Here is a 26312-nt window from a genome sequence, read left to right as displayed (position 1 = left end):
CCATTAAAATAAATCATCACGACGAAATACTACTACTCCGTCAGTAAAGGCACCACCACTACACAAATATCTCTCGAGATCAAGGATACCAATCTTGGAAATCTTGTCCCTTTTTCCTGGGGTAAAAACAGGCACAACGAAATCACAATGTAAGTAGTAATGCGTCATTTATTAATAAATCATTGTTCCCGATAAGATAAGCTTTGTTTACTTAATATCTAAAAATACTTTCTGGTAAGATTTACATTTACCGTACTAAATTTCTTCACGGTTTTGTACTTATCAAGTTATTAAGCATGCGACGAGCTTGTTGATATTATGGCACTTAACTTATGTACTTGTACTCTAAAATATGTGCATATATTTATATTAGCTCATTGGCTTTTGCGCTTATAAAAATTTCCGAGTAATTAATGTCACAAAGGTCACACTTTAATAGGGGAGAGCACCTTCTTAATCACTTTTCGCTGGGTTGGCGTCTATCCGCAATTTTTGTAAAAATTCTGAATCAATTGATTCATTGATTTATGTATTAATCCCGTCTCCAAAAGTCTAGTCTGTTTAGGTACCCTGCTGGAGTTGCGTATCCTATAAAACAATAAAGTTCAGCTTGTCCAGTCCAGTCCAGCAGTGTTTTTGCTCGTCTTCATGTACGTATCTATCTCTGTTCTGGTCACTTTTATAGGATTAATGTAATCATATCACGATACATACGGACGTGGATGGTAGTTAGATAGATACTTTTGGTCTGTAAACTAAAAGAGGCGACTAAATACGAGAGATGATCATACAAAACTCAAAGGAAAATGTCCGTATAACTTTGCTTGGGAGATGCTATTACAGAGATAAAGCGACCCAAGGCGAGTTTGTGATATTGTTGTGTAAAGAAGTCGGGCAAGAAGTGGATTCAATTCCAATTGACAACTTGCCTCGAGCAGTTAGTGGTCAGTGCTTAATGCATAAATAACAAAGACTAAACTTTTTCAGAGACCGGTTTTCAGTTAGCTGCTCAGATATTATTATTATAAATACATGCATGCAGCGTATGAAACCGTGATCTTGTGTCCACACTGCAGCGTTATCAGGAACAACAGGCTGCGAACATTGGTATCCTTTCCTTGTGGAACAATATTTAATCATCATTGTAGCGTTCTATTTGGAAACGATTCAAGATAAAAATATATAAAATACACGGGATAAATAAAGCTGCCTCTATAAAAATAAGAAGGGATTAACATGCTTATCTTCTAATCGATAAGGGCGAATATTGAACTATTCAGCGATTTGTTTGGATTTGGACGGAGCTTAAGTATACATACTTCACTTTGTAAATTGTGAACTTGTGAATGAGTTATTTACGATAAGATAGTACAAGAGGAGACTAATAAATAAGCCGGTGAGTAAAATGAAAATTTTGTGCATGTGCAAAAAAAATCATGATGCATGATGAAAGTATGGGTAGAAATATTTTGTGTAAGTTGATCACCATTAATGTGAATTACGAAAAGTATGTATTTGCATAAAACCGGATAGATGTAGAAATGTAGAAGTTATCAAGTCATATTTACGTCAATTTTACAAAATAGAACTTATTTTGACTTAGAATTTATTTGCAATAATCTAATTAGTAAAATGTCCAAATTATTAAGACAGAATTAAGCATGATGCTGCCGTACACCCGTAAAATCTCATGATAAATGTCAGAAGAGTCTAAGAAAATAATGAGTAACAAATTATTTCTGATATTTGATCATGTTTTGAACCAAAGTCCAGTCACATGCAAGTCATTCTTCTTATCCATGTCTCCAATTTTAACTGTACTTTACACATTATGCTAACAAAATAAATATGAACGGGATGATTCACGTCGTAGTTAGTTTCATTTCTCAAGAGTTGAAGGGCATTACTCACTCATAATCTCTAACGCAAAGCAAACTTATTAAACTGATAAAAGCTAAATACTTTACTAAACAGGGCTCAGACATCAACAACTTTGTCCATCGTCACTGACCTTCATCAACCCCCATTCACTGTTACTTCTACTAGTCTGAAAAGTCATCACAACAATGGATTCCGAAGATAAGCCAACGACCTCTGACCTGCAAGAAGTCTCCCTCGCTGCTTCCACCACCTCTTCCTCCGGCACAATTATGCCACCTACTCCCGCTCCAACGCCAGCATCTTATCAGATCGAAGTCATCCCACACACGCAAAGTCTCGAGGGTCCTGCTGCCAGTGAAGAATCTGGCCCTTCGAAACGTACGCGGAGAAAAACGAGGCATCAAACTCAACACGAGTCTGGTGCGGATCCGGAAGTTCAACAAGGCGGTGGAGCTCCGAATCGATTTAGGAAAACGTCCGGGGACGTGAGGTCACATTCGAGAAAAAGTTCGGAAATTATTCAGATCCATCCACACCCTTCAAGGTAAAGAGTGAAATATTTGTTCACCTAATATTAAATTTCTAATATGAAAATTATCTTGAAAATTAATTATCGGCGTTGAAATTGAGATAAGTTTGCAACTTGTAATAGAATTTGCCAGTTGACTGAACAATGTGACAGGAAATAATTATCTAATAATCGACTGCTCTGATTTAAGAAAAATCAAGATTATAAAATTTGCTTATCAATTGCTTATCATTTCCTTCATCGAACAGGGAAGGTTCCATCGCCTCTTCACGCCGCAGCTATTCCCGAGGCGCATTTTTCGGCGACATTCCCGAGCATCTCGGCGCCCACGCTGCCCGGCGTCTCTCGGCAGGAAGCATGGACTCTGACGAAGAGGGCATCACGGGGGGGCATCATCATCGCCATCATCACGATGGGTTCGAAAGTGGGGAGGATCAAGGGCTTGGGGCGAGCAGTGTGGAGTGCGAAAGTGAAATTGAAGCCATTTTGGCTGGAGGTTCCAAGAGTTACATGTCGCGGATCTCCATCTCGATGAACAAGTCGGTCAATCCGATGACAGGAGAGACGTTGTTTTGGGGCTTTTCGAAAAATCAGTGGTTCATGCTCTTCATTTTCAGCGTGGCTGATCTACTTGCGGGGATTGTGTACTCGTTGCAGGCTCCGTTTTATCCGGAAGAGGTGGGTGCATTGCTTTTCATGGGTTTGAAGAATGCTAATCTGAATAATCTGGTAAATTTTACAGGCGGAATCTAAAGGTGCCAAACCAACGGAATATGGGTAAGTTTTTAATAACTATTTAATAGTTTGTAAAGAATGCAGTAAATTTTATTATCCATTTAGGCTTGTTTTTGGTGTTTTCGAACTTGTCATGTTCATCGTTTCTCCAATCTATGGGAAATATGTGAGTATTTCTCTTGAAATGATTTGACAAACAATGATTTTACATAATTCAAGTTTCCAGTTTAAAGTAAGTTTAAAAACTAAATTATTTTTCTCAGATGAGTAAACTCGGACCAAGAAATGTGTTCAATGTAGGAATATTCATTACTGGGACTTGTTGTATTCTTTTTGGGTGAGAAAAAAATGTGTGCACAAATTATGTAAATTTTATCTTAATAGTCCCACAATTTTAGACTTTTGGACCGAATTCAAGACAAGTGGACCTTCATCTGTCTATCTTTCGCTATTCGGACAGTAGAAGCCATCGGAAATGCTGGCTTTGGTAAATAGCTAATTATTCAAGCTGCATAAATTCCATACTAAATTATCTGTATTTTATTAAATCAGCAACCGCGACTTTCACCTTGATTGCGATCGAGTTTCCCGAGTCTGTTGCAACAACCTTTGTAAGATTGTTACATACATTATTGATTTACATATTCGTTGGTGTACTAACTAACTCGATGTGATGATTTCATAGGCTTCTTTGGAGACCTTTTTCGGAGTAGGTCTGATAGGTGAGCTCTTTCATATCATTTTGTTAGTATCTTATGAAAAACAAATTTTCATGACATTTGTTTATCATAGTTGGTCCAACAGTGGGTGGAGGTTTATATCAGGTAAAACTTTAAGTACTTTCACCTCATATTAAAAATCCGTACATAATTTACTAACGACCAAAATTAACTAATTGCAAAATTCCAGCTCGGCGGATACACGCTTCCCTTTGTCGTTACGGGCGGAATGATTTTCTCGGTGGCTCTCCTCATCGCGATTTTTATGCCCAAAGCCACACCTCTCGATGATATCGGGACTGATTCCAAGAGCACGGCCGGCTATGGGATCCTTACCATTTTGAAAGTTCCTGGCGTCCTGCTCGCCACCTTGTCGATTATCACGGGTGCGGTCAGCATCGGGTTTCTCAGCTCCAGTTTAGAACCCCACATTAGACAGGTCAGTGTTTCATTATGCATAACTTTGCATACATAAGCACAATATTTATGTATGTGCCTTGTTCTCCTTCAGTTTCACCTGACCCCTTTAATGACGGGGTTAGTGTTCGTGATCAATGGTGGCGTTTACGCCCTCACCGCGCCTGGATGGGGATGGCTGTGCGACAGAGTTCAACAAACTAAATACATCACTTTGGTGGGAGCAATCTGTATAACGGTTCGTATATTTATTTTATTTCTATATAACGAATACTCAACATATTCTCTTTTTTCATTTCATATTTCTAGATTGGTTACCTTTTAATCGGTCCGGCACCATTTTTCCCATACGAAACGTAAGCTAATCTTATCATTAAAAGGAAAATTATCCTCAAAATTCTAACAATAACTTTCTCCCCATCCAGAACTTTATGGGTGACCTGTGTCGGCCTGTTCATCCAAGGAATCGGTGTCGGAGCCACTTTCGTGTCCAGCTTTATTCTAGCCTTGCGACATTCAGTGTAAGAATATTTTATCAAAATTTCCAACAATTTAAGCTCTCCATTTACGCATTTGTGTCTAAACGCACAGAGCTAGCGGGCTTCCCGATAACGTTGCAACGTACAGTGTCGTATCCGGTTTGTGGAGTTCTGTCCTTGCCCTCGGCCTCTTTGTCGGCCCCTCCGTCGCAGGAGTGCTTTACGACACGATCGGATTCCGATGGGGGTCCATGTTTGTTGTCGCAGATGGCGTCATTTTGGTGAGACATTGGTCCAATAATTGTCAAAATCACATATATTTACATATTTCTCTGCAGGTAATCCTCATCATCCTCTTCGTCCTGTGTAACACGAAGGGGGAGCAGGCCTACTTCCGAGCACTCTCGGCCCGATCGGGCTCCTCGAGCAGTTCCTCCACGAGCAGTGAGACGGAGCCCTTGTTGACCGTCAAGGACGACGACAACGTTCCCGACGCCATTCTGTCCGTGGGGGACGAGTACTCCATAAATACGCCGACACAGCGACACACTTCCTACGGAGCTACGGCATAGCGGGCGACGACAAATACAGAATTGTTTTAGTATTCATACTTATCATGAAGAAATTCAAAGACGTGGTTATCTTAAAAACCTCGATCTAACAGCCCTTATCGTGGACAGCTCAATTAATAATTAGTATCGTAAAAAGTTATGTTCGGCAGGATATTGATTTATTATGCGGTGTATGTACATACATAAGGTTACACTAATTTTTACATACATTTCTTAAACTTTAAACTTTACCTTCCTTACTTACTAAAAACAACAAGTTTTTCGAGTGTCTCTTGTCACTTGTATTTACTGTACTGTAAAATTATTATTAGTAGCTTATCTTATTTATCTTTGTTATCATATCACTGTAAAAACTTATTAGTCAGAAATGTGAAGTGTATGAGAATACTTATTTTGTAGTGTGTAGTTCTTCGTATAGTCCATTTTTTATAGATAAGTATTTAATGTGTTATACTATTATGTAAATTGGCGATGTAACGTTTTTAAGGTGCTGTAAGTTAAAACCGTGAAAAACGAGGTTGTAATATCTTTAATGACCTGAAGATTTCTCGAAAATTATTGATGAGAGACAAATAATAACAAAATATAGATTGTGATTTTTCGTGTGATGAAATTCATACGGTGCATGCAAGTCTTATAAATACATATAATTAAAAGTCATTTTTAGACGAAAGAGATAAAACAAAATCGAATTTATATGTATGAATTTGTAAAATATCGCTTACCATAATTTCACACCTTGCTACATGTACTTTCCCTTCCACGATGATCTGTTCCCACACGCGAAAAATGTATATGACGATAAAAAGACGTACTTAAATTGTTTGATGAACGAAATCAATATATAAAAATAATGTGAATGTTGGGTTTATAAATTTATGTAAACATTAATAAAAATTTATGACATTCATAAATCAACTTGCATGTTGTTAAGCTATCGTGAGTATTCGTGAGACGGCAACACTTCCTGGACTCGTGCTTATATCATATTTATATGAGTTCGATAACCCATCCCGATAATAATAATTGATAAGTGCATACAGCAAAAATGTCCAAGTACATATGTATGCAGCCAATTGTGGGGTACATGTATTTATTTGTCTGCCAATATCACTTCTTCCAGGAGGCAAATGTCCCTTAACTGGGGCGAGCTTGTAATTGTTTGGCTTCTTGTGCAAAATTTGGACTTTGGCTAATGCGTCGTTTCATCATATCGGATGGTTAAGCTTGGTTCAAAACAACGTAACATAATGTTTCTAAATTTTTGCGTAATTTTGAAAATATGAACTATTTTATTTTATATTTTATTGGTTACATAATGTTGATGTATGTAGGACTAGTACGCCATTTATGATAAATTGCATAATAAATGAGACTTGTCGCATCTTGCCTCATCTTTTTTGTATTTTGCAGTTTATTTTACATTTTATTTTGCAAATTAAACAAGTTGTGAGACAAAGAAAGCAAAGTGCGTATGACACGAGTACCTAAATACTTACTACTGTTGTTTATCTTATGTGAAATATTTACATATATCATGCACAAAGTAGAGCACTGGGCTTAACATGTAAAAGAAAAAAGATGCGAAGGAAGTTGAATCATGCAGATGAAACGAGATATAAGCTGTTATAAGTTGACATTTGTCGTTATCAATACCTGAGAATCCTTAAAACTTTAAAATGTATAAATATCATGAAGAAAATAATCAAAAAGTAAACTGTCCAGTTCTTCACCAGCCTAATAATAGTTTGAGACGTGGACGTGACCAGCGTCAACTAATTGTAAGAGCCAACAGTGGTTAGTTAAAGTTAAAATTCAATAAATTCCAGTTTTTCCAGCTTTAAGAATTCACCGCATGTTTACTTAAAGTTCTACACATAACAAGTTTTAGCTGTGAGTGATTTAAGTTAATAAGCAGATAACGGACCCAATGCATTTCTGGATTTTATGCAATTGAGAAAGGTTAACTTTAGAGGTGAAATATATTTTTTTACAATTGTCACGCTGTTCTCTGCTGATTCCATCAATTGAATTAAAGTTAAGATCAAAAGCGAGTCTTGCGAGAACCTGTTTGCAAAATTATAACATAAACACAAGTTGGCATTTAATTTGTACACATGTATTTAGCTAAATAAGTTAGATATCAACTTGCCTCCGTTTTTTGCTGACTAGGTCAATACAAATAAGCAAGCAAGAGAAATTTGGGCTGCTAAATATTATCTTGAAGCCCAATCTTCTTCTCGATAAGTGCGCACATCAAACGGCGATATAAAGCACTGCAATATTTGAGAATGTCCCCCAATTCCTCAATCCCTAAGGACGAACAGCCCGGACCTTCATCCCGTCTTTTAGCTGGATTAGACCAGTTCTCAACGTCATTTTCCACCGATAACAGGAGAACGAGTTGTAGACGTGAGGAATGTTGTCTCAAAAATTGGTATGATTTACTCAACAAATTTCTGTAAAAAAAATTGAGACCAATAATTCTCCATTTTTAGTTGGATCGTACAACGATTGAGGGGATATCTTCCCGACCTGACGGCGAGACAATGGCAACTTTTAACAGTTTTCGCCGTTGCCGATTTCATCGCCGGTATCGTGTATAACATTAAAGGACCATTTTATCCGGCAGAGGTAAATATGGTGCAATATGGGTTTAATAATAATTAATTAAAGATCTTCTTTGTTTTTTGAATATCAGGCACAGAAAAAAGGCGTCACTGCAGCCCAGTTCGGCTTGGTGTTTGGAATTTTCGATCTAACAAAAGTTTTTGCCTGCCCGATTTTCGGAAAATATGTAGGTATGCACATTAGAATCTGCTTTAGTATGCAATTTCCTATTTCATTTGCAATTTCTGTGCAGATGTCATTATTCGGTCCAAAAAAAGTTTTCATAATTTCCATGATGCTCATCTCAGTGTGTTCGATTGCATTTGGGTGAGTATAATAACTTGAAAATAAAATTACAGTTAATCGTATCGTAGTTAAAATATTGTTTTTTTTAGAATGCTTGAAAAAATTGACGATGCTACCCTCTTTCTCATCATGTCTTTAATAATACGTGTCGTCGAAGCCTTTGGAAGTGCTGGCTTCTCAACCTCCACGTAATAAATTAACGGAAATGTACATTTTAGTCACAATTTTTAACGTGTTTTTTGTGATTTTTTTTTTTGCAAAGCTTTTCGATAATTGCGTGCGAATTTCCTTCCACAGTCGCAACGACGTTTGTAAGAATTTTTTAAATTACATATTATGTTAACATTATTAGGTGAATCCCACATTAATTAATGTCATTTTCGGATATTTGTTGACAGGCGTCACTGGAAACATTTTTTGGGATGGGGCTTATCGTGGGACCACTTTTGGGTGGACTAGTTTTCCAGTCTGGTGGATATGACGCTCCCTTCATCGTCACGGGTCTCTTGTTTTTCACCGCCGCCCTTGTAATCTTATCTGTAATGCCGAATCCGACATCCTTATCGTCAAACAAGGATTCGATTGCAATCTTACTAACTGACGACACGAAACCGGCCGAAGAAGGATTCAGTATCTTCAGTGTGATCAAAATTCCGGTCGTAGCTCTAGCTGCATTTGGCGTTTTTGCCTCTGCAAGCAGTGCGGGTTTCATTAACGCCACGTTGGAGCCTCATATTCGACAAGTACTTAATTAATTAATTTCAGTGATTGATAATTTAAATTAAAAATTAAATCTTTTCCAGTTTGGATTGTCACCGCTTGGTGTTGGGATCGTTTTTGTAATTTATGGGATCATTTATACCCTCACGGTGCCAATTTGGGGGTGGCTTTGTGATCGAATGACGCAACCAAAATTCATCACCTTGATCGGAGCTATCCTGAATCTGGTAGCTAATTATATACAAAATTGTATGATAGGTTTATAATAAAATTCAACTCTTTTCAGGTCACTTTCCTATTAATCGGACCAGCCCCATTTTTTGGGTTTGAGTCCATCCTGTCCACAACTTGTATTGCACTTGTGATTCACGGTTTGGCTTTGGGGGCAATGTTCGTGTCAGGATTTGTGCTTAGTTTACGATACTCGATGTGAGTAGAGTTAATTTATTGTGATTATTTAGGACTATGATTGAAATATGTGGAATATATTTTTTAGAGCGGCCGGATTTCCCAATAATATGGCCACGTATGGAGTCGTTTCCGGCATGTGGACATCTGCCCTGTCGCTGGGCATGTTTTGTGGTCCAGTGATTGGAGGAGTGCTCTTGGACCATGTTGGTTTCCGGTGGGGCACCGTCTACGTTTTGGTTTCGATGATAATTTTGGTAATACTTATAAAGCTATTAATATGTTCATATGAAGGAGTGAAACATGACTGACTGGTTTTCTATGTAGATTATATTGATCGTAATATTTCTCACCAAAAATGGATTAAACATCAAACACAATGATACCTTTGAAGTTCCAGAAGCTGTTCAACCACTTCTCAAGATAAAAACGGTAACATTCTACTCTTCCGATGATGCCAGTGGGGGGAGTAGTGGTCAAGCTCAACTTATCTCGTACGGGAGTGCTTAGATCTAAAAATTCTCCGATATTCGATACGTTAATTTAAAGTTAGTGTAATTAAGTTATATCGACCGCAAGTACAATAAAAAAAGAAGCGATACAACGAATTTGACGTCTGGGGGTTATTGTACTATATATTTTTTCTCCCGAAATTCTAACCTGGGTTATACACGAACCTAATTATTAACATCAATTACAGTAATTATTAAATTTTAATTATCTATCCACCAAAATATAGCGATTTTTCATAGAGAACAAGAAAATCCGTCACATTTGTTTACACGCCTTCAGACTTAAATTAATTATTATGATGGTACTGCAGCAGCAAGGGCCTTTTTTTCCTGTTCTTTAAGCTCCATCTGATACTTGACCCCTCGTCCCACCTGGTACAACCCGGTCAACGCGACAAAGATGTTGACACTCATGAGCGAATAGTTCTTGGGGATGATGACCATGCAGTATCTGGACCAGATGAGTCCCGTCGCTGCTAGCGAGGCCGACTGAGGTATCGAAATCTTATCTGCGGGACGTTGGAGGTCGCCGATGCCTGCCATAACGAGGCCCTGTAAACGTAAGGAGTTTTTTTTATGGTTTGCATACAAATTTTTTAATGAGGTTCTTAGTTTAATACGTTACCCATTTGAAAAGTGGACACCAAAAGAATACTGTCTTTGGACCTGTAGAAAACAAAATTTTTAATATGAAAATTAATAACAGTTAATTAAATTGTTTATGTTCACCTGCGGGATGATTCCACAAGGGCATCCACCGTGGAGGTACAAACTTATCCAATTTCGCCATTGTGCGTACGTACAGTGCGGAACTCATTTTGATAAATATTTAGTTTCAGAAATTTATAAGAAACTAGTATTATTTAGAACTAATTTTCCTCGATTTCCAATTTGAAGCTGTAGAATGAATTAGTAGAATTGATGATAAACTAGAATCTCCAGGTCAGGTGTATGCTATTTGAGATTGAGATACAGAAGAGAGCAGGATGGGATCCAGTGCAAAAAATGAGAACATGTGCTGTAATTACGATATAGCTTGTATTGCGTAATATTTATATCCTGCCAACATAGTTAAATGGAATATGAAATAGATGATATATGCCACCACGCTTATGTCGTGTGGGCTTATGATGGTATGATGATGGTAATATATATGCAGTGATGAGATGATGATAAGCTTTTAAAAGTTCTGCTATGGTGCATGGCATGGTGAAGGTCACAAATATATACCATTCATAAATATGCAACTAATGTGAATGTACGTATGAATATATGCTGCGATGGCGAGAGACATTTGCTAATTTTAATGCTATACGGCTTTAGATTTTCGAACATCAACAAAGATCATGCACAATTTTTACCCACACATTTCTTATCTTGGGTGAAAAATCGTGTAGATTTTTAGAACATGCTTATTGTAACATTTTAATAACAAGGTTGAGGATAAGTAACATAATTTTTCCAACGAAATGCGAAATGGATAAGCTTTGCATAAGCATAAGAATTTTTAACTCAATTCGCAAATCGCAATGCTTTATATTTTATATAAATAGTTGAGACTCTCAACTTGAGAGTCGGTCGTTCGGGTACTTTGGTTGTGATCTGCTTTACGTGGTCTACGTGTGTTTTGTTTTGCCAAATCCTCGTCATCTTTGGATCTATCTAGTTCTCTCGATATATTATATTATTCTCGCAAAAAATTCGCAATAATACTTCGTCATCATATACGTGCATAATCATTCATTGAAGGAGAGAGAGTTACTAGGTTTTGTGATTATTATTTTATTACGTGGAAGGAAGGACGACTGTGGGAGGTAAAGTCAAAGGTAAAATAATAATAATTAAATATAGGATTTTCCTAAATTACTTTTATAAGTCAAAATTTTATTTGAGTCGTATTTAATTAATTGCGTTGTTCACCAATAAGCAAGTCCAACGAATAATGTCAAATATTCTTATCTTTTTGACCCCTAGTGTTAAATACTAGTGTGATGTCTTATATCTTTAATTAAACGATATTGGATTATATTAAGTTAAACATAATCCAAAACAAAAACAAGGTTTAGCGAAGTTAATATTTAGCCGTCAATTGAGCGTCTCGTCAATCCACAATCTCCTAATTATTTGATAGACTGGCAAACTTTGGTCGCCCTGCATCCAACAGAGTCCGGATGATAACAAACAATTTAGATAATAACGTGATAGATAAAACCTTATATTGTCATACTCATCAGCAAAGGTATTATAATGTGTATTATTTGCTGATTAATAATTGAGAAAGAACATGAAATTGTGAATTGACAGAAAATAATAAATAGGTCGAAAGTCAAAGTGCATCTTATCAGTGAATGAGTTATCAATGCCAAAATAACATTCTTCCTGATGATAGATATCTAAATTATAAATGACAGACAGCAAATGGATTGAAATTGCACAAGATTTGTGTTTGTGTTATGTCATATCATAGTTTAGTTAATTAAGTATTGCTCGGTGTAGTGTTCTACTGAGGGTGTTTAATGTTTGTAAAATTGCATTTTTAACACATACAAAACATTCTCGAATTACAGATTTCAAGCAATCAATTTGAGTTCAAACACCGGACTACAAGATGAGTTTAAGTCCTGCTCTTGCCCCCAAGTTTCCAGAACGCGTCACCCTCGGACCAAACGAGGTCATCGTTATCACAGGTATTATTATAAAAATTTACCACAGATCAACTAGTAAAATTGTTTGAATATCTGTTCATTCATCTGGTTCATTTGTGTTTCAGGTGGGAGCGGCTTCTTGGGGCAGCACATCATTCGAGTTTTGAACGAGAGGGCGAAAGGAGTTCGAGAAATTCGTGTCGTTGACTTGAAACCTTACAAGCAGAGATTGGGTAATAGATAATTACATGAGTAAAGTTTATGCAACTAATTTTCTTATGGCAAATATTCACACTATGGACATACAAATACTTGTATTTTACAGATTTTAAGGACATATACAATGTCAAATATTACAAGGCAGATATCGCAATTGAAGACCAATTGGATGAGCCTTTCAACGGAGCTACTTGTGTCATTCACTGTGCCGCAGTGGTCGATACGAGGCGATTCTGTGACCGAGTGACGATGAAGAGTACCAACTTTATTGGTTAGTTGTTATATTTTAGTTGTACCATATTTGTATTTTCATGTGCCCAAAATTTTTTGTGTTCATACCAGGTACAACTAACGTGGCCTTTAAATGTCGTCAATGGAATATCCAAAAACTCATCTTAACCTCTACGGTGGACGCTGTGATTCAGCACAATTCTGAATTCCACTACCAGACAGAATCTAAATTGGAACTTCCCGAGAAGGAGAAAAAGTTTTTGATGGGATACTACGCCTTCACCAAGGTATTTTAGACTGCCCGGGTTCATTAATTACGACGAATGACCGCGCTACAATTGTTAAAGTTGCTATTTATCTCTACTTATGTTTGTACGTATTATTTATTAATTAACCTCTATTCACCAAGGCACAATCTGAAGCAATCGTAATCTGCGAACGGAATCGCCGGATGGCGAATGGAAAAAAGATGAAGACCGCAATCCTTCGTCCAACTGTCATGTATGGAGAACTAGACCCATTCTATGTCCCTCAAGCTTTAAAGGTCGCCAAAGCCACTGGAGGTTATCTCATGCAACCCTTCACGTTCCACACGGACCCAGTTTTGCAGGCGACTTATGCCGGTGAGGGTGAACTAACATTGAAGACTGAAGCATAGCATTTCAATATTTTACAAATTGTATTTCTCAATTTTTACACAGGAAACGTGGCCTGGGCTCACGTCTGTGCAGTATGGAAACTTAATGAAGAGCTAACTAAAGACGAACCCATTGAAGAATGGAGGATTGTTGATGGACAAACAGTTTTCATCACCGATGACACAAAACCACAACCAATGTTTGATTTTATGAAGCCATTCCTCGCCCTGAAAGGATATTCCACTATGGTCACGCCCATTCCGTTCTATTTGCTCTTCGTCACACTCTTCACGTTTGGCTTCGCGTTGAGATTTCTTCCTAAAACGTGGCGATCTTGGTTCGACAATAAACCCCTGTTTCCCACGGCAGAATCTTTGAAGATGGTTCATAAATGTGTGACATTTGACCGAATCAAAGCTGAAAATTGTTTGGAATATTGTCCCATCTACTCTGAAGAGAAGGCGTTGGAACTCTCGTCACGATATTATAATGATGTCACGGTCTAAATAATAGTTATCATGTCAAGGCAAAATATGTCAATCAGAATCAATATTTTCTAGAATATTCTATTTCAAAATTTCGACCACTTTGATTTGCGAATCATACATACGTAATATCTTTTTGAAATTTTAAAGAGAACCCACAAATAAATTAGTTCCTTCCCCGTGACCAATATGAATTTAATTTAATTTTGGTTAAATTTTGTAGTTTTTTTGTATATCTGAACTGAAATAGCATATTATCTGATAAAGTTTATTTATAATTAGTATGGTAATGGGTTGTAATTTGTATTTCCTCAGTTCGGAGTATACCCTAATGATTCGATGTAGGGATTATTTATATACACGACAAATACTAGACACTAATATCTAGCAGGAGCTTTAAATGTTGTCCACATGCAAATGTATACATGTACCTGTGTTTTCCGCATAATTAACAACATAGTATTCTGTACATTTATGATGAAATACTAATAAAGTGAAAAATTAAATAGTTTCGTCCTATGTGGTCAAAAGATGAATTTCATTAATTCTCATCAATATAAATTTCGTATTGTTCTTTCAAAAGTAATTAGTAAGCTCAAATTGATTAGTTGTTCATCTAAATTATGATTTCATGATAACTATGCAAAAAATTCATACATTTTTGCAGGAATGAACAATGTGAGCATGCAGCTCAATTTGACCGAGATTGTTGGCGGCAATCGGACAGACAGACTGCAGCAGAAATAAAAATAAATCGTTTGTTCTTGGCAAAATCAGAAGTATTTAATTATTTCAGAAAATTTTGATCAATTTAAGATATTGTACTTTCTCTTGTCATTTTTTGACGTGTAACGTGTGATCAAGGCGTTTCGGAAAGTTGGAAATTATGGCTGCACAACTTGAAAGTTTTGTTAATCGTGAGTTTCATTTAAAGAAATAAATTTAGGCATTATACATTGTAATAATTTGTATAAACTTTAATATTTAATTGACCATGATTAATATAACGTACACAAATTGATTGTTTCAGGAATTGTTTCAATAATCACATCGGACGGGCGTAACTTTGTGGTATGTTTTCATCTTGAATTGTGAATTAGTTAATTATTCGCGCTTTGATATCTATTAATTCAGTATGTTTTTATTGTTTACTTTAGGGAACGATGAAAGGATTTGACCAAACGATCAACCTAATTTTAGACGATAGTCATGAACGTGTATTTAGTGTGCAAGGTGTGGAACAAATCACTCTGGGCCTTCACATTATTCGGGGAGATAATGTGTCAGTACTACAATTATAATATACCGTTTCGTATAAAGTCGATTGGAATTATAAATTGTTAAAATGTTGCAAACTTTTTTTTATTCGACCAGGGCCGTCATTGGAGAAATAGATGAAGAGGAAGACGCTCGCTTAGACATGGCAGCAATTAAGGCGGAACCTCTCAACGCCATTGTTCATTAACACCATCGAAAATCTCGACTTAATCCTTCCTTCAATTAATTACTGTTATCCTCTTCATCAGTTCTTTGTTTATCATTGTTTTTGTATTCTAGAGAAATATTGCAAAAAATATTGTAACTTAATAATTTGAATCAAATCAGAATGTTGAAAGAATGTTTAGTGCACAGATTTGTGTAATCCTATTGATTGATTGAGTTAGCCCAATTAGTAGTTTGTTAATTTTCCAGATAGGCAATTTATTTAAAACTTTACTACAATTGCTATACATATTTAACTAATTAACATTATAAATTATAATGCATACCACTCACTCATAACTGATAAAATAGAAACTTTGATAAAGAATAAGTTATCAATTAATCTACTGACCTACATTTTGCATTTATTCCGGAAATGCTTTTCAAACCTAATCTATTCACTCCCATCAAATTTACGCACACGTAACACCAAAGATCTCCATTTTTCAACCCCTTTTTGAAGACACGGTTCACTTGACGCTCGTCTCTCTAGATCAAGGTTGACTTTGACTCGACAAACGTAATACAATGCACAACAAAGAATTGTAAAGTATAAAAAGGAACGGAATCAAAGTTACAAATTCTCCTCCATCGATTCGTAAAATTTTCAAGAAATTGCAATTTTCTAATGCAATATGTCACTCTACGTCACGCCATGTCACAACTTTCTCCCCTTCCATTATGTGAAATGAGGAAAGTCATCTGTCTATACTACGATTTCTTTTTCTCCTTATAAAGCATTCTCTTCATCAAATATTATTGGATTTTGTGCTACCGACCTGGTGTTAGATTTCTGTGTGTCAATTCCTGTCGCATGTTTGCGACAACGACGAGCCGAATTCAATCCAAAATCTGTAATGGATTTGCTTTATATGCTTTCACCATTCGGACAAAGAGAAGAATAAGTTGGCCTCTGCTGACTGCATGCATTTCTTCATTTCCATTCTATACCCCGTTACATAAAATTCACCTGTTTTTTTCGCAACACGTTTTGCAACTCATTCTTTCTTCCAATATCGAAGTTGTGCAAGAGACGGGAATTTCGCAAATGTGTGTGCGTCACATTTTGGAAGAACAAGTCCTCCAGTCCAGTAGAGAAGAGAAACAAAACTTGTCCACAGATAATAATATAGTCGTTCGTTCGTACATACAACTGAAATAATAAGCTCGTTAAACTATTCTATGTTCTGCAAATATCAAGTTTGCCAAGAGAGAGAAAGTTCACTTCCATTGTCTCATTTTCCCTTTTGTTTTCAAACCCCAAGTTTTGGGGAGGAAGTAATAGTGCGACCTTATTATGACTTCCGGAGATGATAAAGATCATCCATTCCTCCACTAACTAACTTATCCCAAGTCTCTCATTCCCTCCAACTTATTGTTCTTCTTGGCCGTCGATATTTCGTGGTTTCTTCTTACATATAATTCCTGCCCTCTGATCATCATGTTCTTCATCCTACGCTCCCACCCACGTCCCCACGTTCCACTCTTATTGCACATTTTTTCCCCCAGAAAACCAAACCGCACATGGTTTACATTAGATAAATGCATATAAATATTTTATTTAAGACGTATACTTACAGTCTTAGCAGAATTAAGCTACCGTCCTCCTACGCACTACCGACCGATCAAATTGGATACAACTTGTTATACATTTGTAGGTTATTTAGTCCCCCTCACTGCATCTCGTTTCCTTCTTCCTTCCATGTCTGTCTACCAAAAAAGAGAAAGTTTGCTTCTTGCCTTCACCACTTACTTTCTCCAACCAACCAACGACTCCACCAACCCACTTGCTCTCTTAATACAACAACTTAATAATACCATTGCCACCGCCGCTACAGAAAATCTTGAACAAGAAGGTTATATGCAAAGCAAATAAGAAATGGAAGAAAGTGAGGAGGACGACGACGAGGTATAATAAAATGAATGGCAAATTAAACCCGAAAGGATTAAGTGGAACCATTTGCTTTTGAGGCAGAGAAATTGCTTCCCGTTTGTGCCACGATACACGATACGAGAACGATGCTAATTTTCAACAATACCGTTCTCATAGTCATTTCAAATTTAAAGTGGAGGAAGACCACGCCAAACCAGAAGGCAAGCAAGCAAGCAACGAAACGATCGCTCTCATTTTACTCTGGATTGGATTTTGAGACTTTGACTTTCTTCTTCGTCGGTTTGGTTTCACAGCCAAAAACGACCCAGTTATATTGCGATACTCGCCACGCCACGCCACCACCGCGACCAACGATCTCTCATTTTCGACCTAGTTACAAAGAGAATATTGGTTTTGAAACGGTTTCAAATTGCGATTCGAGGGGAGATGGGAAATCAAATGGATGTATGACAAGAATTAGAGCGTAGATATACGATTTCAGTCCAAGTTTTGCTGGATAGAGTCATTTTCTTCGCTTATGCAAGTAAGAAGCAAGCAGGTGTACTACTAATTTGGATTGTGGGGAGCGTTAGTTCGTAAAGGTGATGAGTTTCCGAAGGTAATTTCTTCCACTAATATTTTTAGTACTTTTAACCAGATCCGATGAAAGCGGTTGAAAAAACCAACGTATTTTTTTACACGCGAGAAATGTGCTTATTTATTAAGAAATTCTAATATTGCGTAACTTTCTTTACCTAATTATGAAAAACTACGCTAGGAAATACATAAGGTTCAACATGTATCATAATTTATGCAAAATCTGCACAACTAAATTGTTCTACAATCCATACAAGTATCTTGGCCTAGGTGCTTTCACTATTTTCTCTCTATTTTCCTACGCACCACAAACAAAACCACAGTGTATGTATGTATACAAATATATTCACATCTCTCCAAGGAATCCCTATCTTTAACCATGACTCTGATTTTTTTCCAAGCTTTAAGGAAATCTCGACGTTTTATTTTTGCCTAGAGAATTTAAAGACTCACCAACAAAATAAGTGGCATGCGGTCACATTGGTCTCTAAAATACGGTTATGTTCATATCATTACCAAGGACAAATTAACGTCCCTGTACACACAGACCCTTCATTTTATTGACTGGGGAACAGGACGGACGGACATAACGTCACGCAGACCTTCTCCTCTCCACTTTATGTAAATTATTTCCAGCGGAACCGCTTAATATTATTTTTGCATCTGCTTCTGCAACCTTGACTCGCAACCGTTTTACTTGAGGATTTTATTCTTGTTTTTCTGAATTTAAATTCCACTACATCGTATTTCGCTCATAGCCTAAATTGGCCACGGGCTCGTGAGGTTTGCCCTCTGCGCTGAGGTCTTCTTCTTCTTCTTAACCTGCTCCACGTGGCGTGCGGTCTCTGGTCTAAACTGGACGCCACGTCCCTACGGGTAGCGTCGTAGGAAATGCATAATAAAGAAAGTGCCTGCTATTTCCTGAAAATACGTTCAACAGAAGACTCGTACTCTTTTGTGTTTAGTATGTTCAAACGGTATCAAGGCTACTGCTGCAGAGGTGACCCTTTCATTTCATACCCGGCGGAGAAGAAGGCAGAAAGCAGAGCTACTTTGCTACATATTAAATACAGGCTCGTGCCCAGTCAATATTGGATTCTGAAGCATGCGGAAGTCGGAAGTGCTTTCCTTTCTTTTATTTATCGTGTAAATACTTACATGCCCCGTGCCCTGCTTGAGCCGGGTCGGGAGGAGGATGTACTTGACTCAATGTCAGGTAATTTTTGGAACATGTGGCAATAAATAGGTCGAGGTCGGCCAGGTCATTCTTTGTCATGAAATGATGGCAAGGCCAAAATTAATTATATTTCCTTAGTAGTAGCAGCAGAAACAAGATTGTGTGTACAGTTTGCGGAAAAATGCAAGTAAGTAAATAGTCTGGTAGCAAGTTCCAGCCACTTCGTATTTTTTTTTACTTTATGCAAGTACATAAAATACATAAAATCTTCTCGCCTCGTTTTTTTCTGTGTCATACTTTATTTAATGTTTCTCACTACTGGCAGTTGTAGCAGAAGTGGTAGTCGTTGGTCTGGTAGCTCGTTAACTTGGCTACTAGGACTGCACACTTGTGCAAATCCTGTTATGCGAGGGATAGCAGAGGGAGAGAGATGGATGGATGGGTGGCGATCACTTTACTTACTACTTTCTCTCTAAATTTGGGTTTTTTAGTTGGTCTTCCTCTTCCCCACCAGTAGTTAAATGAGATTGTGAGTCTGGTCACGTGTAGCCATCTTGTTAACTCTCATGTTCATCTTCTTCTCTCCTTCGCTCACTTAGTTGACTCTCTTCGGAATTCGGGATAAGAAGAAGACCAAGACCAAGATCTCCTCGACCAATAGCACCACCACCAAAGGAAAACTAAAACGCGTCATATCATCCGTTTCCCGAACGAAACTCTTTGCTTACATTTTAACCAACAACGGACGGGAAGGGTTGCACGGATGCCATCCTCCAAACACAACACAAACTTTCTCCAGGAGAGACTGGACCGGACTTTGTACTAATTATAGCCTCATCCTCGTCCTCATCGTCGTCGCGGTGGCGTTGCAGTGTAATGACCACATCCATCAGATCCGCCGCGAGTAGTTGGAATTTTCAATCTCAAGATCTAGGTCAGGTCAGCGGCAGGCAGGCAAGATATCTAGTAGATAGTTCTGGGTTTGGTCCCCTTTCCACTTCCGCCTTCGCTTTTGGGACCAACTTTCTCCATCTTTTTCGCTACCCTCTGATCCATCCAAACTGGAGAACTGAATCAATATTACATCCGGGTCTCTATAATGTATGTAGGTAGGTAGGCATTGTTTGGTTGTTTGGTTTGCAAATAAAAGTTTTTTTTATACTTCAATAAGTGTCAAATAAAGCCTGGTTAATAATAAATGATGAATCTGCGCAAAATCAATTTGAGCGAAAGTTTGTTGCGTAATAATAATTGTCGCTAGACGGTTTTTTGATGAATGAAAACTCATCTGGGGCGAAGGATGTAAAGGTCGGATTCGAATCTGAGAAGCCAAGCAGCACATGTCCTGCTTGCCTTGCTGGTGGTTCATCTCCTTATCGCTCCTCGTCGACCAGAGAGAGAAAGCATCCTCGCAGCCAGAATTCTGTTCAAATGAAACAAGCCAAGTGTAAAACTGAACTAGATTTTGGATTTGGGTTCCTACGTACGTAGTGCTTGCTGCTGCCGGACTACGAGACGACTCTTGTGCTGGAGAGATAGATTTTATGAAGGATATGATTTTGGCAAAAAAACGTCTCAAAATCTCCCAGAGTGAGCTGTCGGGTGGAAATAACACGTCAAATAGTCGCACTCACTCTGCAACGACGAGCAAACTAAACTAAACCCTTTTTCGGGAAGAGAGATACACCGTGTACCAAACCAGACCAACCGGACTGAACCAAACTGACTGACTACAGAGCTGGCTAAATAGCAGGGAAGGGTACACACTAACCTATATTTCTTCTTCTTCAGGGGACGCATAGGCCGGAAATTACGAGATGACGGCCACCAGATAGATAGCAACCAAGACACCACCACCGAGTTAGTATGTACGCCAAGAGAAAGCATTTTCCAGCCCTCTCTTATAATATTTTCAGTACCCTCGATGATAAGTTCGTCGTCCCTTGTAAAATAAATAAAATTCTCCATTTTTTTACCCCACCAACACGCCAAGTCGTAACGTAACATTACCCAAAAAAAGAGAGGACACAACCCATGTTGCATCTGACTATGTAAAATAATCGGGGCGATCTCGGTATACGACACGAATAAAAAATGGGATCAAAATTTTCACTGGTGTAGTTTAAAAAAATATAAAACGAGAATAAATTGCTCATTCCTCCCTCGATTCGAAAATAGGTAGCGACGTAGGAATTCGCCATTTCTTGTTTACTTACTTCTGCACGGGTAGAATCTCAGGAGGAGAAGTTGCTAAAAAACATTTTCTTTCTCGAGATGATGATGACTCTTGTAAAGATGAACATGCTTAAATAAGATGCTTCTTGAAGAAGGTGTATATCTTCTTACGTAACCTGCATGATGCGGGTGGGTAGAAAATGGAGAGAAGTACCCGTTTTGAATAAAAATGACCCACGTGTCACACCCTTAAGTGTTGTAAATCATGGCATTTCCTCATTTCTTCATCTCGAGTCAACTCACAGCATCCTTATTTTCTTAAATACATCACTTTCCCTGCTACAAGATGAGAGTCGGGGAGGAGGTGTAATTCATCAAGTAGGCAAGTTGACTCCTCTCCTCCGCAGTAGGATCAAAATCAACGGCACAAATACAACTTAAACTTGTCACTGGCATACTTAACTTTACCCGCTTGTGACCGAATATCATGGATCTTTTACATCCCAAATAAACCGTTGCAAACGAAATGTAGCAAAGGGGTGGAACGACACGGTTACACGGTCATGGCACGTCGAAATGATGGCGATTTCTAAAATCACCGCCCAAAACTATGTCTAAAACGGTCGACACAAAAAATTTGACCGTTGGCGTCATCACCGTGGCGCCGTGACCTTATGACCTACAACGCCCATCTTCGCACTCATCCCGTCCCCAAAAATTAGAAACACATTGACGAAAACCGGATGTCGAAATTCGAATCCGTTCTAAAGTTATCGTGGATTCGGACGGACAGACAGACAAGACATTTCCATAAAGAGATTTCGCCCCTTAATAAGTATCACAATATTTTAGATGTGAAACTAAACAAGGCCTCGTCGTCGTCAGTGGTGGTGGGGGTGCGTTTAATATTTTAGACTTACCACTGCACCCAATCTCGAACAGTTTTCCACTGTCACGACTACGTGATATTCTTGCCTGCATTCATCATCTCCCTCCCTGCGCTCTCTCTTATTTTTTGAACCCACATACATAAATAGCTATATTTCTCTTCGTGAATCTTCTTTACTTGATTTTGGAGAGCAAATTGCAGATTCTCCTTCAACACTTACTCCATTCTGGGTGACACACACGCTGCAGACAGGATGGGACAGTAAATCTCGAGGGATATTCTCAACGAGGAGGAGAAAGTGTACACATTTTGAGAGGATGAAGCAGGTAAGTAAAACTTTCTCCGCGTCTTTTATTTGATTCGCTGCTCCTCTGAAGAAGAAGTCGGTGGAGGAAGTGGACAGAATCGGATGAGAGATGACGGCATGATAGTGACGAGATGACGATGGAGGACGCCAGGGCAGGTGAAAGTGGAAGTAGTGAAAGCGGTTTTCAAGGTTGGTGAAATTCGAAATTTGTAGTAATTTTACGATTTTTTTATCAAAGGGGAGAAAGGATTAACTTTCTTTTGATAATGTGGAACTCGATATTCGTCTGAGATAAGTACTTATCAGTGTGACCTGACCTTAAAAATACGAATTGCTCATATTTACAAGGATAATTTCCAATCGGCCAAATTACCAAACTTTCTCCATATCAGAACCTGCAACTTTCTATACCCAAATGCTCTGATTAATGGAGTGGATATTTATACAATTTGGTCTGTCATAAATCCTGCAAGTTAATCAACTACTTACTAAACACGTCCTTGAGACGATATTGTTCAATGATCCATCCAGAAAATATATTGACCCTTCAAGATTCCCAATCTTGTGTCGCTGTCATCATTTCATCCACAATATTGACTCCGCTGAACGAACGTACCCACCTCATTCCTGCATGCACTCACTCACTCACTTATTGGAGTCGTCATACAATTGGAGAACCAAGAATGGGCGACATTTCATAATATCTCTCTCAAACATGAGAGGCTGTCATCTCACTTCCCAATAAGCTGCTACCATGCACCACTCGTATTGAGTCACTTGTTCCCGTGACAGACAAGCAACTAGTCTCTCGTCGCTCGTGACGTGACTTCTTGACGACTCAAAATTGCCGACAGACAGACAAACCTCGTCCAAACGAAGGTGAAAGCAGACGAAAAATGTGCCCAGAACGATCCTCCCCACTTTCACTATCAAATCAGTTTGGAATGCAATCCAATCGTCGGCCGCGTCGCACATGGAGCTATTTCTGAGAACGATATTTTTTCTCAGGTCCAGAGACGAATTGAATGATAATAGTTTCTTAAAAAAATAGTGGAAAAGCGATAAAAATATTAAAGTAAGGACGACGACTTAATTTAATCATAACTGGGTCACTGACTATCGGAATCAATTACCTATCACGATGCTAAATGCGTAGTAATCGTTTGAGACAATAAAAAATTCGGGAACAAAATGGGACACGTCGTTTCCTTATCGTCGTGCTCGCACTCATCTTTTCCTTATCTGTTTCTTAAGTGGTTGGTGGTGGTGGGTGGGTGGTCATGAATGAAATGAACGAATTGAGTCAAATCTACCAAGATTTCCTTTATTATTCTGCGTGCAAAATTTCGATTACTCAGCAGCGAATGCAGTGCAGTGCTGAAAAGGGCACGAAATGAACTCAATGGACGCACTTTCTTTTGAATAGCACAGACGCAGCAAATCTTGGAAATTCCTACGTGAAGAATTCTCTCGTAATGTGGCCGCATTTTTCATGGCTCCATTCAACCCGGCGGCAGAGGCAGAAGGAAAAATTTATATCGCGCTGGCTTATCTACAGATCAGGGAAGAGTTTATGATGAGGAAATTGATTGAGATATAAATTCTATCTGCACCTATATATTTTTTATCAATATGAAATCAAAATACTTAAATCCGTCGAAAATTGGGAAGATATGAGAAATAAAGAAATTATTTTTTGGTTCGAGGAACAGCCTGGAAAAATTTATCTTCATGAAACCAACTAACTCAAGACATAATGTGAAGGTGTGGAGTGTAACGCTTGGATTTTGTTGAAATTTTGGAATTATGAAGCTAAATAAATATAGCCAACGTTTCTTGAGGCAGTTTGTACGATGGTTGGAGTTTTTCAAAATATTTGAGGTCAAGGTTATAAAAATATTCTATTCTCCTTAGGCGTGAATTGAAGTTTGCTTTCTCTGCCTGATAAAATTCGTCTATTTTAACAACCTTGACTTCAAACATTTTGAAAAATTCCAACCATCGCCCAAACCCCCTCAAGAAACGTTTGCTGTATTAACTTAAACTTCATAATTCCAAAATTTCAAAAAAAATCCGATGATGATGGCGTCACACTTCACACCATCGCATTATCAGCCAAACCTATGTATATGTTCCCGAGCCAGCTAGCTGCACCATGTGAATGACAGACAGCAAAACCCATCATCATTTCTAGTTAGTTGGTCTTCCCCTCTCCGTGCCAAAATCTCTGTACTAGAAATTTTGGCATATTCTTGCTTTCACCAGGACATGTTCTGCATAATGATGTCACTTTCTCCAGCACAACCACCACGAAAAGAGTAAAGTATTCAGCCTGCCAGCCAGATAGATATCGCATCATCACGGCATCTCCACCCGGCACCACAACCACCACCTGAATTGTGTCACTTTTTCTTTTATTTATACCCGATCCGAATATCATCATCATCATCAAATATCTCATCTTTTGAGCATAATCCAATAACCTTTCAACCCGAATTAGTGGAAAATAATATTTGCCAAGATTTCGGCCATCCCAGAATTATTGAACTTTGTACATACAACGAAATCATACCCATTCCTTGTTTATCTCGCTGTTTGCGATGAATCGGCAAATTTCCGTAAAAAATGATGCTCTCGATCTTTTGTTCTATTCTGTGGTCACTTTCTCTCGACCACCACGTTATTCCGGTCTTCATCCCCCCACTTACTTGAGCAATTCCTAGGAGAAGAGCTACTCAAAGAAATTGTCCACACACAATAAAGAAACCATGACCAGTTTGCTGAACCATATAAAAAAGAGCGAGAGAAAGTGTCAAAAAAGTGGTATCCCCGGAAAAATGTCTATTTGAAGAACAACCAGGAAAGAGAAAGCAATGGACGGAAATCTCAACAAAGTGGTGGTCTCGTTTTTCGCCCAGCATTTGGACGAATCAGAGGTCAAAATGTGAATTGTCTCGGGCAACGATGCGTGATTGCGTTCATTTTTTATGTCGACTTGGACAAAAATATACGTACCCACACCGTGCGTGTCGCAAGCGTACTTTCTCCAATGCTTTCTCCATCTCTCTCTCCGCAGACTTTCTCCCCATTTTGTCCTTGATTTCTCTCTCATATCACATCGTCGTCTCGCGAATCGCCGAAATTACCAGCCAACTAGTACCCACACAACTTTCTCTCGCTAACGACTAACCAGGAGTAATCCTTCCACTTTAATGCTGTACAATACATAATAGAGATTCATACCGTGCCACCATTACTCGCCCAAGGTCTGTCGAGTGCAGATGAAGCCTAAACCACACGACCCACCTCATTTTTATTCAGTCCACACGAGAGATACAAGTCTAATCTTGCCTCGTCATTTCTAGACACGACCAACCCAACCAAACCACACCGCCCCTCCCAAGAAATCCCGTCCATTTCTCTCTCCACTCCAAAGATTAAGTCAAACAGCGGACCAGACCAGATCACACCAAGTATTTAACTTGCTGGAAAAACTCTAAACTTACAGGGACATGTTGGTCGAAGGACGACAAAGTTAAATAAAGTCGACCGGACAAAGACGGGAAAGTGACTTACTCTCACTTTTTTCTTGGCGAAAAAACCGAAATGAAACTTCAAACCGAAGAACGTGACCAAAAACTGGGCGACCAGACTTTACTTCGTTTCCCTGTAGCACTAATATTTCCAGAAAACCCCAGGCTGCACG

The 26312-nt window shown here is 38.3% G+C and overlaps 5 protein-coding genes across 8 annotated transcripts; 4 read left to right on the top strand and 1 right to left on the bottom strand.

Annotated features, from left to right (window-relative positions):
• Window positions 1–14: 14 nt before the first annotated feature.
• Window positions 15–6250, top strand: LOC110862698 (MFS-type transporter SLC18B1). Of its 2 annotated transcripts, none has more exons than XM_022111909.2 (16): window positions 15–149; window positions 1975–2425; window positions 2659–3088; window positions 3153–3187; window positions 3251–3311; window positions 3409–3482; window positions 3544–3632; window positions 3698–3756; window positions 3831–3867; window positions 3938–3969; window positions 4055–4303; window positions 4376–4519; window positions 4591–4637; window positions 4707–4802; window positions 4873–5041; window positions 5099–6250. In XM_022111909.2, the coding sequence occupies exons 2-16, from the start codon at window positions 2067–2069 to the stop codon at window positions 5330–5332; spliced, it is 2115 nt and encodes a 704-aa protein (XP_021967601.1). In that variant the 5' UTR covers window positions 15–149; window positions 1975–2066; the 3' UTR covers window positions 5333–6250. The 2 variants fall into 2 exon arrangements, with proteins under 2 accessions (XP_021967601.1, XP_021967600.1); XM_022111908.2 differs by lacking the exon at window positions 15–149 and adding an exon at window positions 939–1396.
• A 765-nt stretch (window positions 6251–7015) lies between these two features.
• Window positions 7016–9984, top strand: LOC110862724 (MFS-type transporter SLC18B1). 2 transcript variants are annotated; one of them, XM_022111939.2, is made up of 12 exons: window positions 7016–7307; window positions 7505–7769; window positions 7831–7966; window positions 8034–8129; window positions 8196–8269; window positions 8338–8436; window positions 8511–8559; window positions 8647–8991; window positions 9052–9195; window positions 9255–9397; window positions 9465–9633; window positions 9704–9984. In XM_022111939.2, the coding sequence occupies exons 2-12, from the start codon at window positions 7624–7626 to the stop codon at window positions 9884–9886; spliced, it is 1584 nt and encodes a 527-aa protein (XP_021967631.1). In that variant the 5' UTR covers window positions 7016–7307; window positions 7505–7623; the 3' UTR covers window positions 9887–9984. The 2 variants fall into 2 exon arrangements, with proteins under 2 accessions (XP_021967631.1, XP_021967630.1); XM_022111938.2 differs by having other exon boundaries at window positions 7016–7769.
• Window positions 9985–9991: 7 nt separating this feature from the next.
• LOC110862725 (mitochondrial pyruvate carrier 2) lies at window positions 9992–10923 on the bottom strand. The gene is made up of 3 exons (XM_022111940.2): window positions 10618–10923; window positions 10514–10554; window positions 9992–10440 (listed from the first exon to the last, which is right to left on the bottom strand). The coding sequence occupies exons 1-3, from the start codon at window positions 10703–10705 to the stop codon at window positions 10183–10185; spliced, it is 387 nt and encodes a 128-aa protein (XP_021967632.1). The 5' UTR covers window positions 10706–10923; the 3' UTR covers window positions 9992–10182.
• Window positions 10924–11496: 573 nt separating this feature from the next.
• On the top strand, window positions 11497–14614 carry LOC110862702 (3 beta-hydroxysteroid dehydrogenase/Delta 5-->4-isomerase type 1). 2 transcript variants are annotated; one of them, XM_022111913.2, is made up of 7 exons: window positions 11497–11714; window positions 12456–12575; window positions 12659–12766; window positions 12859–13023; window positions 13095–13270; window positions 13393–13606; window positions 13685–14614. In XM_022111913.2, the coding sequence occupies exons 2-7, from the start codon at window positions 12497–12499 to the stop codon at window positions 14125–14127; spliced, it is 1185 nt and encodes a 394-aa protein (XP_021967605.1). In that variant the 5' UTR covers window positions 11497–11714; window positions 12456–12496; the 3' UTR covers window positions 14128–14614. The 2 variants fall into 2 exon arrangements, with proteins under 2 accessions (XP_021967605.1, XP_035701714.1); XM_035845821.1 differs by lacking the exon at window positions 11497–11714 and adding an exon at window positions 12104–12127.
• A 227-nt stretch (window positions 14615–14841) lies between these two features.
• On the top strand, window positions 14842–15920 carry LOC110862722 (U6 snRNA-associated Sm-like protein LSm8). Its single transcript, XM_022111935.2, has 4 exons — window positions 14842–15023; window positions 15137–15177; window positions 15264–15388; window positions 15481–15920. The coding sequence occupies exons 1-4, from the start codon at window positions 14993–14995 to the stop codon at window positions 15569–15571; spliced, it is 288 nt and encodes a 95-aa protein (XP_021967627.1). The 5' UTR covers window positions 14842–14992; the 3' UTR covers window positions 15572–15920.
• Window positions 15921–26312: the final 10392 nt, after the last annotated feature.

The sequence above is a fragment of the Folsomia candida genome, unplaced genomic scaffold (assembly GCF_002217175.1).
Source record: "Folsomia candida strain VU population unplaced genomic scaffold, ASM221717v1 Fcan01_Sc066, whole genome shotgun sequence".
NCBI lineage: Eukaryota > Metazoa > Arthropoda > Collembola > Entomobryomorpha > Isotomidae > Folsomia > Folsomia candida.
Note: the sequence above shows the minus strand (reverse complement) of the source record. Positions and strands in the feature narration are given on the sequence as shown.

What these genes read in the sequence shown, in the direction of transcription:
- LOC110862725 (XM_022111940.2), bottom strand. Translation starts at nt 10,705, where the DNA reads ATGAGTTCCGCACTGTACGTACGCACAATGGCGAAATTGGATAAGTTT. An exon ending in CTTGTGGAATCATCCCGCAG is followed by an intron (nt 10,555 to 10,617) that starts GTGAACATAAAC and finishes TGTTTTCTACAG; the next exon opens with GTCCAAAGACAGTATTCTTT. An exon ending in GGTGTCCACTTTTCAAATGG is followed by an intron (nt 10,441 to 10,513) that starts GTAACGTATTAA and finishes TTACGTTTACAG; the next exon opens with GGCCTCGTTATGGCAGGCAT.
- LOC110862702 (XM_022111913.2), top strand. Translation starts at nt 12,497, where the DNA reads ATGAGTTTAAGTCCTGCTCTTGCCCCCAAGTTTCCAGAACGCGTCACC. An exon ending in GAAGAGTACCAACTTTATTG is followed by an intron (nt 13,024 to 13,094) that starts GTTAGTTGTTAT and finishes TGTTCATACCAG; the next exon opens with GTACAACTAACGTGGCCTTT. An exon ending in GATACTACGCCTTCACCAAG is followed by an intron (nt 13,271 to 13,392) that starts GTATTTTAGACT and finishes CTATTCACCAAG; the next exon opens with GCACAATCTGAAGCAATCGT.
- LOC110862722 (XM_022111935.2), top strand. Translation starts at nt 14,993, where the DNA reads ATGGCTGCACAACTTGAAAGTTTTGTTAATC. An exon ending in ACTTGAAAGTTTTGTTAATC is followed by an intron (nt 15,024 to 15,136) that starts GTGAGTTTCATT and finishes TGATTGTTTCAG; the next exon opens with GAATTGTTTCAATAATCACA. An exon ending in CGGACGGGCGTAACTTTGTG is followed by an intron (nt 15,178 to 15,263) that starts GTATGTTTTCAT and finishes TGTTTACTTTAG; the next exon opens with GGAACGATGAAAGGATTTGA.
- LOC110862724 (XM_022111939.2), top strand. Translation starts at nt 7,624, where the DNA reads ATGTCCCCCAATTCCTCAATCCCTAAGGACGAACAGCCCGGACCTTCA. An exon ending in GACCATTTTATCCGGCAGAG is followed by an intron (nt 7,967 to 8,033) that starts GTAAATATGGTG and finishes TTTGAATATCAG; the next exon opens with GCACAGAAAAAAGGCGTCAC. An exon ending in GTGTGTTCGATTGCATTTGG is followed by an intron (nt 8,270 to 8,337) that starts GTGAGTATAATA and finishes TGTTTTTTTTAG; the next exon opens with AATGCTTGAAAAAATTGACG.
- LOC110862698 (XM_022111909.2), top strand. Translation starts at nt 2,067, where the DNA reads ATGGATTCCGAAGATAAGCCAACGACCTCTGACCTGCAAGAAGTCTCC. An exon ending in TGGGTGGAGGTTTATATCAG is followed by an intron (nt 3,970 to 4,054) that starts GTAAAACTTTAA and finishes GCAAAATTCCAG; the next exon opens with CTCGGCGGATACACGCTTCC. An exon ending in TAGAACCCCACATTAGACAG is followed by an intron (nt 4,304 to 4,375) that starts GTCAGTGTTTCA and finishes GTTCTCCTTCAG; the next exon opens with TTTCACCTGACCCCTTTAAT.